This window comes from Miscanthus floridulus, chromosome 2 (genome assembly GCF_019320115.1).
Source record: "Miscanthus floridulus cultivar M001 chromosome 2, ASM1932011v1, whole genome shotgun sequence".
Taxonomy (NCBI): domain Eukaryota; kingdom Viridiplantae; phylum Streptophyta; class Magnoliopsida; order Poales; family Poaceae; genus Miscanthus; species Miscanthus floridulus.
The window spans coordinates 47247685-47263735 of record NC_089581.1 but is presented as its reverse complement, the minus strand read 5'-3'; the positions used below and the strand labels follow the sequence as shown (position 1 = coordinate 47263735).

General features: G+C 46.4%; 1 protein-coding gene across 1 annotated transcript; it reads left to right on the top strand.

Moving 5' to 3' along the window:
- The first annotated feature begins 9848 nt into the window (after positions 1–9848).
- On the top strand, positions 9849–12525 carry LOC136538688 (GDSL esterase/lipase At5g55050-like). The gene is made up of 3 exons (XM_066530648.1): positions 9849–10193; positions 11436–11560; positions 11703–12525. The coding sequence occupies exons 1-3, from the start codon at positions 9911–9913 to the stop codon at positions 12411–12413; spliced, it is 1119 nt and encodes a 372-aa protein (XP_066386745.1). The 5' UTR covers positions 9849–9910; the 3' UTR covers positions 12414–12525.
- Positions 12526–16051: the final 3526 nt, after the last annotated feature.

Here is a 16051-nt window from a genome sequence, read left to right as displayed (position 1 = left end):
TTCCATAGTCAAGTTCCCATATCTCTTCAATGATGTCAAAGTATTATATCTTTCACCCCCAATCCATCAAGAGTCTCTATTCAAACGCCGTTGTTTTGGTTCACATATGTACTATCCTTTGCGTGGGTATAGTACGTATACCCATTGATGTCATAAGCATTCCAAGATGTCACTTGTCTCGATGGCCCCTCCGCCAACCTACTAATGGTAATAGAGTCTATGATTTCTTCAGGCGGTATGTTTTGGTCCTTCAACCATGTAGTTAGTCATTGCTTGTGCTGTTTCATGACCCAATCATCCGAACGACTATTTCTCTCCGCCATAATAATAGCCAAGTGTTCATCAACATACAGTTGCATCAGTTGTGTACTCTGCAAGATACTGTAATGCGCCCGACTCACCTCTTTGTAATCATGGTCGATGAACACTTTTCTACCACCGGTGCCATTCCCAGCCAACCTACCCTTGTGACGAGAATTAGGTTTACTAATCCCTTTCTGTACTTTTAGGTACTCTTGACAGCACTCGACGACTTCTTCAGTACTGTAACCCTCTATCATGGAGCCCTTTGGGTATGCTTGATTATGCACATATCGACTTAGAACCGACATGAACCGCTCGTAGGACCACATTTCATGCAAGTAGCAAGGGTCCAACGCCTATATCTGATGAACCATATGAATCATGAGATGTGGCATTATATCAAAAAAAGCAGGAGGTAAACACATCTCTAGTTGGTTTTGTGTCTCCACCACAAATTCATGTAGGTCACTCAGCTCTTGCTTGCTAATTGTCTTCTGTGAGATCTTTGAAAAGAAGTAGCACATGCGGGTGATGGCCATTTTCAAGAACTCTGGCTTTATAGCCCTGATTGCAATAGGTAGAAACACTGTCAGCATCACATAACAATCGTGACCCTTGCAGTGTGTTATTGACAAGTCCTTCAGCGACACTAGCTTCTTCACATTTGCTGAAAACCCAGTTGGGACTTTGACCCCCTCAGGAAAGTGCATATAGCTCTCTTCTCATCTAGTGTTAGGTTGAAGCACGCCGCGGACAAAGTGTATTTTCCATTAGCCTCAGGTACCGGGTGAAGCTGTGGCATCACGTTTAGCTGCACCATGTCTTTCCATGCTTTCAGACCATCCTTTGACTTGCCTATATCCATCAAGGTAGCAATGAGACTCTCAAAGACATTCTTCTGCACGTGCATAGCATCAATGGCATGGGGGACCTCCAAGTCTGGCCAATAAGGTAGATACTGAAAGAAGATCGATTGTTAGTCCCATCCGAATTCTTCTTTCCATAGATGACGCATATATTTTTCACCATTCTGTACACGTGTTCTCCGTTATGACATCTCTCCGGAGGGGGTTCAATCTCCGAGGTGTTGTCATAAAATCTAAAGAACAATTTACTATGGTACTTGTGACTTATCTTTAAGAAGCGTCGGTTCCTTAGGTAAACTATCTTCTTGGATGCATCCAGGTACACCCATATAGTACCATCCAAGCAAACCAAGCATCCTATCTTCCCTTTAATATGTCCAGACAAAACAAACAACGCAGGGTAATCATTGGTAGTAATAAATATTATTGCTCTACATATGAAGTCCTCCTTTTAGAACACATCGTACATCGGCTCCCCATGCCTCAATAGCCTCTCCATTTCTTGCATCAAAGGCTCGAGGAACACGTCTATATCAATGTCTAGTTGTTTAGGGCCAAAAATAAGAATAGTGAGGAGAAGGTATTTTCTCTTCTGACACAACCACGTTGGGATGTTGTACATTGTCAAGATCACTGGCCAAGTGCTGTGGTCGCTCATCCTCTCATTGAAGGGATTCATTCCATCGGTGCTCAAGCCAAACCATACATTCTTTGGGTCATCGTCGAATTCTTTATGCTTTTCATCAAACCTTTGCTACTGACTATAATCAGCCGGGTGTGCAATCTTATCATCATCCACCTTACGCTCATCATCCCACCATGTCATGAGTGTAGCTTCTTTAGGGTTTAGGAAGATACGTCTCAAGCGGTCGGTCACTGGCAGGTACCACATTACTAAGGCAGGAATTCTTCTCTACTTTGCATCGTTGCCTAATGGAGTGTCCTCTAGGGGCTGAGATTCTTGTACCACCTTTTTTGTCCCTTTCTTATTCCTCCTTTTCCCCATGGAGGCTTCGTCCCCACCGTAAAGGTCATTGTTCTTGTACCGGCTGGCCCCACACCGGGGACATTTATCCAGTGACTTGAAAGTTTTGCCACGAAAAAGTATACAATGGTTGGGGCATGCATGAATTTTTTTCAACCCCCATTGTCAATGGACTTATGACCTTCTTCGCTTGGTATGTGTTGGTGAGAACTGAGTTTGGTTGTGGCAGCACCCATGACAGAAGATGTAATAGATCATTGAAACTACAGTCTGATCAGCCGTACTTAGCCTTCAGGATGAGTAGCTCAAGCACAAAACGTAGCAATATCCAATATGTCGGACATCCCTTTTCAACACCATACACAGTCACCTTCGATGCTTTTGTCACCCTTTCCAAATTTTCTAGACCTTTCAGGCTATTTAATAAAATCTCTGGTCCAAGGGATCGAATCATGTCCTCCAAATCATCTTCATCCCCGACACGTGCTCCACCATCATTATTGGCACCACCTTCGTCGTTACCATCCCACCCACCAGCATCACCACCTTGTTCATTGCCAAACTCGGAATCCATTCGTGCATCAAGCTCTGCTGAATATTGGGACAGGGATTCTAGAGTTTTGTTGTCGTATTCCTCCTCATCCTCATCGTTAACAATAACAGTTTCACCATGATGAATCCACACTATGTAGTCCTCAACAAATCCTCGCATAATCAAATGTGATATGATGATAGTCACATTTGTCCATGCCATACGGTTCTTATAATCTTTACATGGACAAATCATTGTATCCTTATTCTCTATCAACGTTGCAGCATGCTTATCTGCAGCTTCGATAAATTTGTCCACCTCTTCACGGAAACCTGCCTTGAACCTTAACGAACAATACATCCAAGAGTTCTTGTACTCCATCTTTTATAATAAATGACTGCTTATTCAGATATATATAAAAATGAATCAAATTAATAATTACTTGAGAATAATTGTATATACTTTAGATATATATGAATATAAATCAAATATAATTACATGAAGCATACAAACACACCATGGTAGAGGAAAATTAATTAATGACCCATTTATCCATAAATAATTAAAATACATATTTGTTGATTACAATAAAAAATTTCAAAGACAATAATTAGCAACAATTATATTTTACCCAATATCTTTCATACAAACCCTAGTCCAATTTCATCAAACATAAATTTACAAAAGCAAAATTAATAAAAAAACCAAATCCTAGATCTAGATCTACATGCACATGAAACATCCATAAAACTAACTAATTGTTCCCTAAAATCAAGAAACATGGACCAAATAAGGATATGATCTTGTTCCCCTACCTAATTTATCCAAGTACATTCAAAACTTGGGTCTAATTTGTTTCATAAGTAGCTCAAGCACCATAGAAGAGAGAGAAAAACAAAACTCTAATTACTCACTAACGAACCATTAAAACTTCAAAAAAAGTGTGGAATAGCATTTTCTTACCTTCTACAACCTCTCTACCAAAGGATTTGAGACCAAAACCTTCCCCCCTTAGTAGAGTAATTTTTGGGAGGTGCCCAAGACCTCCCCAACTTTCTTTCACGGGTTGGAGTGAGTGATCTGAGGAGGAAGAAGGCGTTGCAGCCTTTTATATGTGGGTCATTTGTAGGAGCGGCTGGTGATTGAGACGCCCCTATAAATCAGAGGTATTTATACGCGGGCATTTGTAGGGGCGGCTCAATCACCGGCCGTCCCTACAAATAGCAACACCGGAGACGGCTGGTGAGTGAGCCGTTCCTACAAATTTGACCCATTTGTAGGGGCGGCTCATATTACCAGCCGATCCTGCTGTTCCATTTGTAGGGGCGGCTGGTCCCTAGGCTCCCAAACACGTCACTGTAAGGGCGACTCCATCACCGGCCGTCCCTACACAAAATTTGCTCCGTTGCTAAAAACTGTTTTTCACGTAGTGCAAATTTGAGAACAATCGTGACTTATGCCTCTACTCTTTAATTACTCTCTGCTAACTTTCGGATATGCACATCCAAGTGTGATCGTGCCATTGTCACCGCGGGTGAATGAATAGAATGCGCCAGAGTTCACAATATCAGTGTCAAAATCCAGTGCCTTTAGTCAACAACTGTTGTCAAAAACTGCTGCTGGGGCAGATGTAACAGGTTAATTATACACTAAGCCCTTGTTACGATACATGTGTATCCACTTCAATACATATATGTTGGAGTGGATTGGAATAGAACTTAGTTTAACTTCCACTCTAATCCACTTTAACATATGTTGATTGAGATGGATACATGTGGAACTTAGTTTAATTTCCGCACTTGGAACATACACAGCGGCATAAAATGAATGACAGAAGATGGAACATATATAATTGAGTTAACAAATACATGTATCAGGGATACCCTCACCTCTTTGGTACCATGACCTCCTACTCCGCCGAGTTCCCAACATTCTATGTCTACACCGTATAGAAATTTGACGTGGGAATTCGGGCAATGGGGCCCACCCCTCGGTACTCGGTAAGGGGCACCTGGGTAGACCTCTTGATCTCGATCCCATAGTACTCGGGGCTCCCCTAAGATCCATCCGAGAATCGTGGGGAACTTGCCCAGTCTTTCCTTCGAAAGGTCAAAGGCCTGCCATACGATACAGGTAACCTGATGTGACATGCAAATCAATGGGTGTGCTACCCACGTACTCCCTCCGTCTCGGATTAAACGCACTTCTACGTTTCAAAAATTTTCCCATAATAGAAGGTCACTATAGAGTCTAGTAGGGTCTGTAGCAGCCTAAAGCTGCCAGCTGACTAGCTGCAAGGATTAACAACAAAATAAAATAATGGACATAGAAAAAAAAGGAAAAGTGACAAGGAGTACGTGGAAGCCTTTGGACCACTCGTTTGGTCATACCAAGGCCCCCATGTCCTTTCCATTTCCCTTGCATGTAGACCGCACAGCAGGCGTGCGCGAAGAGGTGTGGGTCCGTGGGTGACAGGATGTACTTTTACACATAACATTGGTATGCTTGCACAATTCTAGACGTGCAAATATAATGGGACGGAGGAAGTACATCATTGGTGCTGCACACCTGGAAAAGTGGTCACCTGGTACAAAACAGGAGACGAACATGCATTAGTTACCTGACACTATGGGGGCACCATGCTAGCTATTCCGCTCCAAGAAGACGAGTACGGCAGTCATGACGACGCAAAGTGGACAATGGCGATAGAAGGATCCAACCGGACTAGCCGACGTAGGGCACCTTCCTCTATTTTTTTTCCTTTGGTAACCCTACCCCCTGGCTTTAATTATAAGGGGGGGGGGGGGGGCAATGGCTATATATTTCCCTCTCTTTAATTAGATTGTCTAAATACTCTCCCACAGTCCTCAACACAATCTACCTGTTTGTAACCCCTACTACAAACTCTAGACCTTTGAGCTCAAGAACACGATCATGGTATGCACAACTACAAATTTGCAAGTTGACACTACAAAAACATCAACGGTTGGGGGCTAGGTAGGGACTTAGGTGGCAAAGACAACATGGATGTCCCTATGAGAGGTTGCTAGGGTAGAGCACGTGGGAGAACAAGACCCCTCATGCGGTGACGAAGAAAGATGAGGGAGGATCTTGGCTGCGAGATCTTCTTGGTGATGGTCGGATCCATGCTTAATTATTATTGATGGGGCAGAAACCCAGGGGCCTTTTTTTTCTACCTTGAGAGCACCATCTTCGTCTTGACCACCTCCATATATGGCGGCCTTCAAGGTGAAGGTTGAAGATGGCAGGAGGGATGGGGATGGACATGGCTACAAGATCTTGTCACTGGCATTGAGAGAGACATTAGGATACGAGAGCACAGAGATGAAACACCATAGGAGACATGTAGGCCGCTTTGCCCTCGCGTGGAATCCACTCGTCAAGACTAGCGGGGATCTAATGCAACTTGCCATGTCAAAACCCATAGCATGTTGAGCCTCATTTGGAACTAAATGACACCCTATGACATGTTTAGGGACCCAAAAGTGATACTTAGAGAGTTTGGGATTCAGATGAAGTCTGAAGACGTAAAAAAACATTTTGAGAGTTTGGAGAGGTGAATAAAATCCAGGAATACATTTCTGGGTCATCCGCGTATTTTAGTCTTTGTTATTAAGATATAATAATTCGAGATACCAAGTGTTGTTGTCTTTTCGTTGGTAAAAACTCTTATGAGCGACTCTTGTACCCATTATCATTACAAGACTCGGTGCGCGTATCTTAATTTTTACAATTAACCGTCGTCCATTTCTTTGTATAATTGACTGCCCATCGTATCGCTGAAGCAGCTTTTGACGACTAATTAACGTCAACGGATGTTTTGGGGGCCTTGTGTAGCGTGGAACATCGGAGGTGGATCGGACCACGCGAAAGCGCACCGCGCGATGATTCTGCACGAATTCAGCACACAGCATATGGACCATCTATCTAGTATCTACTGGTACAATGGTGCGCGCGCACTTCTCTCCGGATCGGATCAGTCATGCATGGACTGACTGACGTTTGTATGGTCCAAACTCCAAAGATGCAATGTGCAACCAGGAACAGGTGGTCCACTTACTTATTACAGGTCAACACGGTCGTTGTCGTACACAAATATGCACAGCAGGAAGCGTGGTGGCAGTGGCAGGGCATATCGATTATCGAAGCTTCTGCAGGACTGCAATGTGCAACCAGGGACATTCAGTATGTGAAAAAACGAATCCCGTTGCTTTTGCTTGGGCTTGGAAGCATCGTCAAAGGTGTACAGTGACACGAGTACACACCAGACGGCAACACAGCACACACCGACGACACACGTCGCTCGCTTGGCCAGGGTCAGGCTTAGCTGTAGTCTGTAGAGCAGCCGGTGCGCTACAGCCAGCGAGAGGTGTACATGATGAGATTTGAGATGCCCCGTCGCTACCGAACCCGGACAGGCGGACACAAACAGCAATACAGCATGCATGCATGTTCGTTCCGGGCGGGCGGGCGGGCGGCATCGTGTCGACCCCGCGAGTCGCCGGCCGCTGATTTCGATCACCGCACCGCACCGCACCATCCACCGTGCGCGGGAGGGCGCTCGGCAGAGTCTCCATCCCTCTGCGCGTTTTCATCCCGCCTCGTTTTCGGCCGGAAATACTCACGCAGGCCGAGGAACGGCCCCAAACAAAACAAAAAAAAAAAACAAAAACAAAACAAATGCCCATTCCTTTATGTTTATCCGCCTACACCCAACTTCTTCGTGCTTATCCATCCGATCCTAAAGCAGCGTGGCTGCTCATTCCTCCACCCCCTTCTCCAGCACGTGCTCGTCGGGCTGCCGCACCGTTTCCTTTCATCGTCGCTGGCCACGCCACACGACCTCGCAGCCTACGCCACTCACCTGCGTGGCAGCCACCTGCGTCGCTCGGCTTGGCTGCTCATCCGTCCGCCCCTTCTCTAGCGCGCGCTCGTCAGGCTCCCGCGTCGTGCCCTTCCCCAATCGCCGGTCGCGCCACGCGCCCTCGCTCCTTGCGCCACTCACCTGCGTGGCAATCACCTGCGTCGCTCACTCCCTCGCCGTTGGGCGCGTTGCTGACCCGCCATGGCCGCTGGGGCACACGTGATGTGGCGCCTCAGGTCTTCCCCGGCTGAACCAAGGGCACCCATGAGCGTGGCCGGTGCTGGTAGTGCTCGTGCGTCGCAGCTCGCCGTCGTCTCCCACACGGTGGCCGGAATCGATTGGTCCGGCCTTTTCTCTCCTATGTTGCATATATATATATATATATATATATATATATATATATATATATATATATATATATATATATATATATATATATATATATATATATATATATGTTTCAAGTGTTTAAGACATTTTCAGATGGATGTTGCAATTATTTCACTTTGATGTTGTAAAAGTAGATCTGGGGATGTTGCAAGTGTTTCAAAGGCATGTTGCAAACATTTGTTAAAAATATTTCATCTGTCTCCAGAATAAGTTGCAATCTTTTTTTATCTGAATATCGCATATGTTTCACACATATGTTGCAACAGTATGTTCCAAATGTTTTAGTTGTTTCAGTTTTATGTTGCGGCAAGTGGTTTTATCTTGCAAGTTGCAAATCTGGATGTTTCGTGTGTTTCACACACATGTTGTAAGTACGTGTTCTAAATGTTTCATCTACTTTTTAGATGTATATGTTTCATTCAAATATTTTCAGGTTGTAAGTGTTTTATGTTGTACGGCCGGGAGCGAGCGGACTAGGCGTGCAGCACGCGCGGGGGGGGGGGGGGGGGGGGGGGGGGGGGGGGGGCTGGCGGACGCGGTCGGGCTGCGCTGGGGAGCGAGCGGACTAGGCGTGCAGCACGCTCTCCAGCTGCTCATCCCGGTTCATTAGTGCTGCCCGCAAGGAGTGAGAGGAGGGGGTCAGGGGCGACCGGCGGCCGTAGAGACGGGGCAAAATGCACGCGTGGGGCGGGGCGAAGGCAGACGGGTCAGGGCGAAGACGGACCAAGGGCAAGCGTCCGGACGCTCATGTCCGTCCGGATGTCCAGGTGCTAGCCACACCCTTTTGGCATGCCATAGCTCCCTCAGCAGTCAGTCAGCAACAGCGGTGGCACGTACACTGGCACTATTATTTAAAATCTAGCTGTGTCCATCTACCGACTGGGATGATCGATCTGCTCCAACGAACGATCTGTCCAAGCCTGAAATCAGTGAGAACAGAACCAGCTTCATGCTTCCTAACCTTATGGTCCTGTCTGGATGTAGGCATGCATGCAGTGCTCGTCGTCGGTCGATCTGCCGGAGTGCCGGGGACAAGGACGGTCAGACATATCCTGCTATACATACATTCTTCATAAACCTGTACCTGTAAAAATGTGACAGTTATTTATATAGGGGTATATGATAGATGAAATCGGGCCTTACTGGAGTCGGTCGATCTCTGCCAAGGACAAGGACAGTCAGACATATCCTGTCATCATTCTCTATAACAACATTCTTCATAACCTGTACAAATGTGACAATTATATAGGAGTATGTAATGTATGTATGATAGACGAAATCCGCAGCCTTACTGGAGTGGTCAACCCTGAGACGCTGAGACCTCGCTCCCCTCTGAGTCTGAGCACCAAATGAACTTTATATTATTTTATTACTATAGGGGCGAGAACAATGCGTGATCAACAGGTACGTACCTTATGAAATATTTCAGGCACACCACTCATGCCTCATGCATGTGTAGCGATTCCGGCTTTTCTTTATATTTTGAGAAATTCTATACGTCCCGTTGGACACGATGGAACGCCGGATTGTTGCCCAATAAGCATTTGGATATGGACGATGTGAATACGTCCCCGCAGGAGAGGCGCGCGCACGGCAAATCAGATCAAACAGATCGATAGGACCCATCGGCATCAGATGCCCCATCCCACACGCTCGATCGTCTGCTGTCCCGCTCCGGCGCGCCATGGCCAAACCGTCTTCTCCACACGCCACACAACTGATACACACGCATGACAACTACGTACGTCCACCGCTCCCCTCCCTCCCGGTACACACCTAGCTACCTAGCTCGATCACTTGGTAGCCTCGCTTCAGTTCCTGGCCAGCTCTAGCTATAAATTGGCCTCCCCGGAGCACACACCTTCATTCATCACCGATCGTGTGCTTCAGCAACTACATAGTGCAGTACATACATACTAATTAAGCTAGCGTTGACGACGTACGTAACAATGGGCCGTGCTGATACTGTCACAAAATCCTCGCCTGCTCGCTCCATGGCTGTTGCCGCCGTTGCCTTCATGGCAGCGGTGTCGGCTTCGCTCCTGGCGGTCGCGGCGGCGGCGTCGCCGGTGCCGGCGATCTACGTGTTCGGGGACTCCCTGGCGGACGTCGGGAACAACAACCACCTGGTGACGCTGCTCAAGGCGGACTTCCCGCACAACGGCATCGACTACCCGGGGAAGAAGGCCACCGGCCGCTTCAGCAACGGCAAGAACTCCGTCGACTTCCTCGGTGCGTGCTACGCTGCCTGTTCCGAATTTCCGATATATACTGACGGATTCATCTGCATGCGCGCATATGCAATCGTAATATCGAATTGGTGGATTTCTGATCGATCAGCTGCTTTCTCACTCCCACAACGTCATTAGTAATGTTTGGAACTTACCTTGTAGTATCGGTCCCAGGCCAGTGGTAGGCTCATCACTCATACTAAGGTGTGAGCTCGATCGATCGATCACACTGTTACTGCATCTACTATTCTAGTTCTTTGTTTTTTTTTCTGAGACATACTGCATTCACTATTCTATTTTGAAGCGACTACGTACGTCACAAGATTAATAAGTCAGCCTAAACTAAACCGTTAAACCTCGTCAAACTGCGTCGCCCAATATATGTCAGCACAGTACATATTTACGCGGAAAAGATAGTATATCTAACTTATTTTCTCTAAGCACAAGTACATATGAATGCGGTAGGCAATGGCAGCACGCTATTCAGGTATGATGTCATAAGTACATATGAATCTAGAAAGTCAAAACGTTTTATAATTTGGAACGGAGGGAGCACCAACAGTCTAAATCTGGATAAATAATTAATGCAAACATATTGCTTTTTTCTTGCAAAACAATTTTGTTTAGCGAGCACTACAATAGTAATATATATGAGATATCTCTGGGACCAAGAGAAATCCTCATATTTTTCTTGTTTCTCCTTTTTTATTTGGCTTGATATGACTTTCTTAAACTTCAGAAATAAAGAGACACAAGAATTGTCTCTTGGTCAACAGTCATCAGTCAGATAATGAGCCCAATTTGGCATCATTCTGCATTTCGCTTTCGCAGCTCAAATAAATTCAGAAAAGAATAGACCAGCGTGTGGCTGCGTTAACGAAATTCCTACCAGAATTGATTGGTATTGTTTTTTTTTTCTTATCCAGTTGCTTGCATGCATTGACTACTCTTTATTAAAAAGCTAAAGTGTTTCATATCATGGGAACAAGTCTTAAATTTTGTTGACATATATGCACATTTGAGTTAAGTTTGCACATCTTTCATATTTTTTCCCTCACGTTCCAATACGGTCCCGTGAAATTTTGATCACAATTAAACAGTCTTTCAAAAGCATATTTGTAGTTATAAAAAAAGTATATTTATGTTAGGCCATGTGTGCTGCATATCCATGGCTGATCGGAGGTTTGCACAGTGTGTGTAATAATCAGCCTAGTAAAACATGTCATATTTGACATCCTTGCAGCTGAAAACCTGGGACTGGCGACCTCGCCGCCGTACCTGGCCTTGTCGTCGAGCAGCAACCCCAACTACGCCAACGGCGTCAACTTCGCTTCCGGTGGCGCAGGAGTCTCCAACGCCACAAACAAGGTGCGCCAATCTCCAACTGCCATTTGCATTTGAGAGACAAGATGTGCAGTATATATGACAGTATTCTCTAATAAAAACACCAAACTGAATCCCAGTGGATGCATGAAGATAATATCGATGTTGCATGCATGCATGCATGCAGGACCAATGCATCAGCTTCGACAAGCAGATCGACTACTTCGCGTCGGTGCACGCGTCGCTGGTGCAGAGCCTGGGGCAGGCGCAGGCCACGGCTCACCTGGCCAAGTCCCTCTTCGCCATCACCATCGGCAGCAACGACATCATCCACTACGCCAAAGCCAACTCCGCCACCAGCGCAACCGCCGACCCATCGCAGCAGTTCGTGGACGCGCTGATCCAGACGCTCACGAGGCAGCTGCAGCGGCTCTACGGCCTGGGCGCGCGCAAGGTGCTGTTCCTGGGCACGGGGCCCGTGGGGTGCACCCCGTCGCTGCGGGAGCTCAGCCCCACCAAGGACTGCAGCGCCCTGGCCAACGGCATCTCCGTGCGCTACAACGCCGCCGCGGCGTCGCTCCTGAGCGGCATGGCCGCGCGCTACGCCGACATGCACTACGCGCTCTTCGACTCCTCCGCAGCGCTGCTCCGGTACATCAACCAGCCGGCGGCGTACGGGTTCACCGAGGCCAAGGCGGCCTGCTGCGGGCTCGGGGACATGAACGCCAAGATCGGGTGCACTCCGCTGAGCTTCTACTGCGACAACAGGACCAGCCACGTCTTCTGGGACTTCTACCATCCCACGGAGACCACCGCCAGGAAGCTCAGCAGCACCGCGTTCGACGGGTCGGCGCCGCTTATCTTCCCCATGAACATAAGGCAGCTCAGCGCCATCTAGGCCACCTAGCTAGAATCAGAGTAGTGTCCTCCTTGTATATGTTGTGCATCATATTTCATATCGTGGCCTTGGACGTCATAGAAAAGGAAATCAAAGGATATAGCAAACCTCATAGAAGCTTGCATTGGCAATGCATGTACTATCTCCAAAGAATGTAATTCTACATTCAAAGCATATATACCAATTATCAAATCTCATAGAATCTTACATTGGCAACGCAAGTCAGCTTATCTTAAGTATAACCATGGTTTTCTTTTTCGGCCGAAATCTCTTGATATTTCCGATATATCCTTTTTATCCATAGGCGCCGATAAGAAAATATCTATCTTTTTCGTACAAATTTTGTTTAAATTTATTTAAATTTACTTAAATTCAAATTAAATTTTATTTGAATTTGGTCCGATATTTTCGATATATCCTGTTTATCCTCTTTATCTGTGACCCCCAATAAATTTTAATTTCCGAAAATGAAAACCTTGAGTATAACTAACATATAAAAATATTATATCCATATATAAAACTTATGCCAAAGTGGAATTGTGGCATTAAACCAAAGTTAACATGACATAAACGAGAGTGTCAAATACTCGCATCATCAAGAACAATGACATAGATACGGTTTACTGACTTATTACAAAAATCTGATAGGGAAAAGCAAAACAATAAACTTCCACACTCATAGCCTTTATCAATAAATAATCCATGTTTCAACACCTCTAATTTATTTTACTCTAATACTACATAATTCGTCTCTACGACTACATAGAAGGGATCCACTCACAAGATCCTTGTTCAAAGAAGGGACATTTTGCACGATCTTTCCCGAAATAAACTTTGGATCTATCACATGTCAACATCACAACGAACAAAAGCATGACCCATTCCCTGTCAAGATGGAGAAACCATGGGCGACCTGGTAGAAAAGAATATAGAGATATTAGCTCAAACGTGAACATTAGCACCTGTATCAATCCACTAACATGGAGATTGAAATACTTAAAGTAGATAAATTACCATACCCATCATTAGTGTTGCTGGTGGTCAATTCTTTCTCCTTTTGTGGTCCATTCAATCTAGACATTCCTTTGTAAAAGTGGCCAAGCTTTTCACGAGTGAAGCAAGGACCCGAGCACTGGTGAGGCAGGGCTGACCCTGCCCTCACTGTGCCTGTCTGTGTGCCGCGGAAGCTCGGTTGGGAGTCCCGCCCGAGCGACCGTGGCTCTCACCGCCATGGCGGTGGGTCGGCAGCGGTTTTTGCCGCCGTATATTGTAATCGGGTCGTTCCCAATTAATGAAATGAAATTATTTTCGTTTGTAATCCCATTTTGCTCTTTAGTCGTGCTCAGAGACTTAATCCCTCGTTGGGATGGGCTATTACGACGATGGCCTCGTTGGCCAAGATCGTCGCGCTCATGCTGCTAACGGGAAACTCAGCTTTGTTGTTCTTCTTCACAAGTCAAAGCAACTAGCAGTGGAGACGACGGTACGCGCCACCGTCTGACTTGGATGGAAGACGAGCCGTTGTGGATGTCATGAGCAGTCACGTGAAGGAACTTCCCATAAACCTTATTCCTCTCTTGATGTAGGATCACAAGGGCAAGCAGTTCTAGATACCTGCTCTCCTAATGGTTAGTGCACATAGATGCTCGGGATGGAGAGATTATGACAGTGGCACAAAAGCAGAAAGAGGCAAACCCCAGCTTCAAAAGATGTATACCTCTAGCGGTCGGTGATTAGGTGTTCAATTCATAGATTTAAAGGCCAAACAACCAAGAATAAAACTATAAAAAGTAGGTCGCACTCCCGTAAGGTCGCTAGCTAAATTTTAGCTGACCATTCACGCAGGTGCCACGTGCCTGTGACCTAAGGCCTAGCCCGATGAGATGAACGAGTGGAGCCTTCTCTCTCCCCACACTAAGACTTGGTGAAACAAGGAGGACTTTCATATTAAGCATGCCATCCTTCACTTCAATTAGCAAGGCTGGACTAGTTCTGATCCACCACTCTTAAATACACGCATGAGTTGGCTTTGAGATTTATTTGAAATAATTGGAATCATCAATTGGACCAAATCCCACTATTCCAACATGATCGTTGTAACTGTTGATTTCGAAGCCTATAGATCGAGCTTGCGCACATGGGTGTATCTTTGTGTGTGGCATGTGTAGGTGTGCCATGAATTTGCATGTGAGTTCAGATACCACAACTTAGGGCGTCCTCAACGGTCCTAGTAGACTGCTGCTAGTTAGAAGCAAGTCTAGGTCAGCTAAAGAGACAACATGTAAATTCTCTGTTTAACATGTTGAACAGTTCACAATCTCCAAGAAGCATAGACCTCCCATATACAAAGTTTTTTATACCATAAACAATCACTTCTCTGCCCCGCCTGTGGATGCGCGCCACAGATGTGTCTTGCGTCTGCCGGCCTCAGGTGCCCGCACGGTGACTCACAGCAGTGCCCCAGCAGCTGCAGCAGGCAGCAATGGCAGGTGGGACCCATTACAACATGTGCAAGACCAAATCTACTTTGGTAACATCTACATGAAACACTTGCAACATACGTCCGAAAACAGCTAAAACACTTGCAAACAGCCAAACATACAACTGAAACACTTACGAAACACCTGAAAACACTTGAAAGGCCATTGCAAACATATACAGCATCTAGATCTACTTTTACAACATCCAGACAAAACACTTGCAACATACGTATCAAACATCTGAAACACTTAAAACATATGCTTGCAACATGCATGTTATGCAACATCCAGATCTATTTCTGCAACATCTAGATGAAACACTTGAAAACATAAGTCCAAAACACTTAAAACACTTGAAACACGACATCATCACGGACAGGTGGTCGGGGCCGGTTGATTTCGATCCTCGAGGTGGGAGCCAGCGACGCGCGAGCACCACCAGGACCGATCGCACTCGTGGGTGTCGTTGACTCGGCCGGGATGACCTGAGGCGTGCCCTAGCTCATGCGCCCAGCGGTATCAGTAGGGGCGGCGACGGTGGCCTGTAGCGATGAGGCATACTAGCGGTACTAGGTTGGGGAAGAGGCCAGGGAGGCGCTGCATGAACCGAGGGAGGAGGCAACGTGGTCGGTTTGGGTGGAGGAAGGAGGTAGCGGTGGCAATACGAGCCTCTACTGCTACCAACAAACGCAAGAGAGAGACCAAGAGATGGGAAAGGCGAGATGGGGGCGAGGCGAATGACGCATTAAAGTAGTGATGGATGAGCACGAAATGGGTAAATGTCATGGGGTGTAGACACGTCCAGATAGACGGACGGACGCCCGCGTCTAAGCATTATCGAAAATGGAGTTGCTAGCGCCCGGACGTCCGATCTGTGGCACTAGAGTCGCACGGTGCCACACACGCATGAGAAGGAGCCCTCACCGCCTTTTTTCGTGCCCCACTACGTTGGCCTCCCACGCCTATGCCCGCTCGATCGATGGCGCCCCAGCAGCGGGCTCACGCCGCCCAGAAGTCACCCAGCAGCTGTAGTAGGTAGCTATGATAGGTGGGTCCTATTGCAACATGTGCAACACTAGATCTACTTTTGCAACCACTACTATACTCGCACCTTTCACAGCAACGTCGTAACCCACATCATAGTTCAATTTCAGCCTC

What these genes read in the sequence shown, in the direction of transcription:
- LOC136538688 (XM_066530648.1), top strand. Translation starts at nt 9,911, where the DNA reads ATGGGCCGTGCTGATACTGTCACAAAATCCTCGCCTGCTCGCTCCATG. An exon ending in GAACTCCGTCGACTTCCTCG is followed by an intron (nt 10,194 to 11,435) that starts GTGCGTGCTACG and finishes ACATCCTTGCAG; the next exon opens with CTGAAAACCTGGGACTGGCG. An exon ending in TCTCCAACGCCACAAACAAG is followed by an intron (nt 11,561 to 11,702) that starts GTGCGCCAATCT and finishes GCATGCATGCAG; the next exon opens with GACCAATGCATCAGCTTCGA.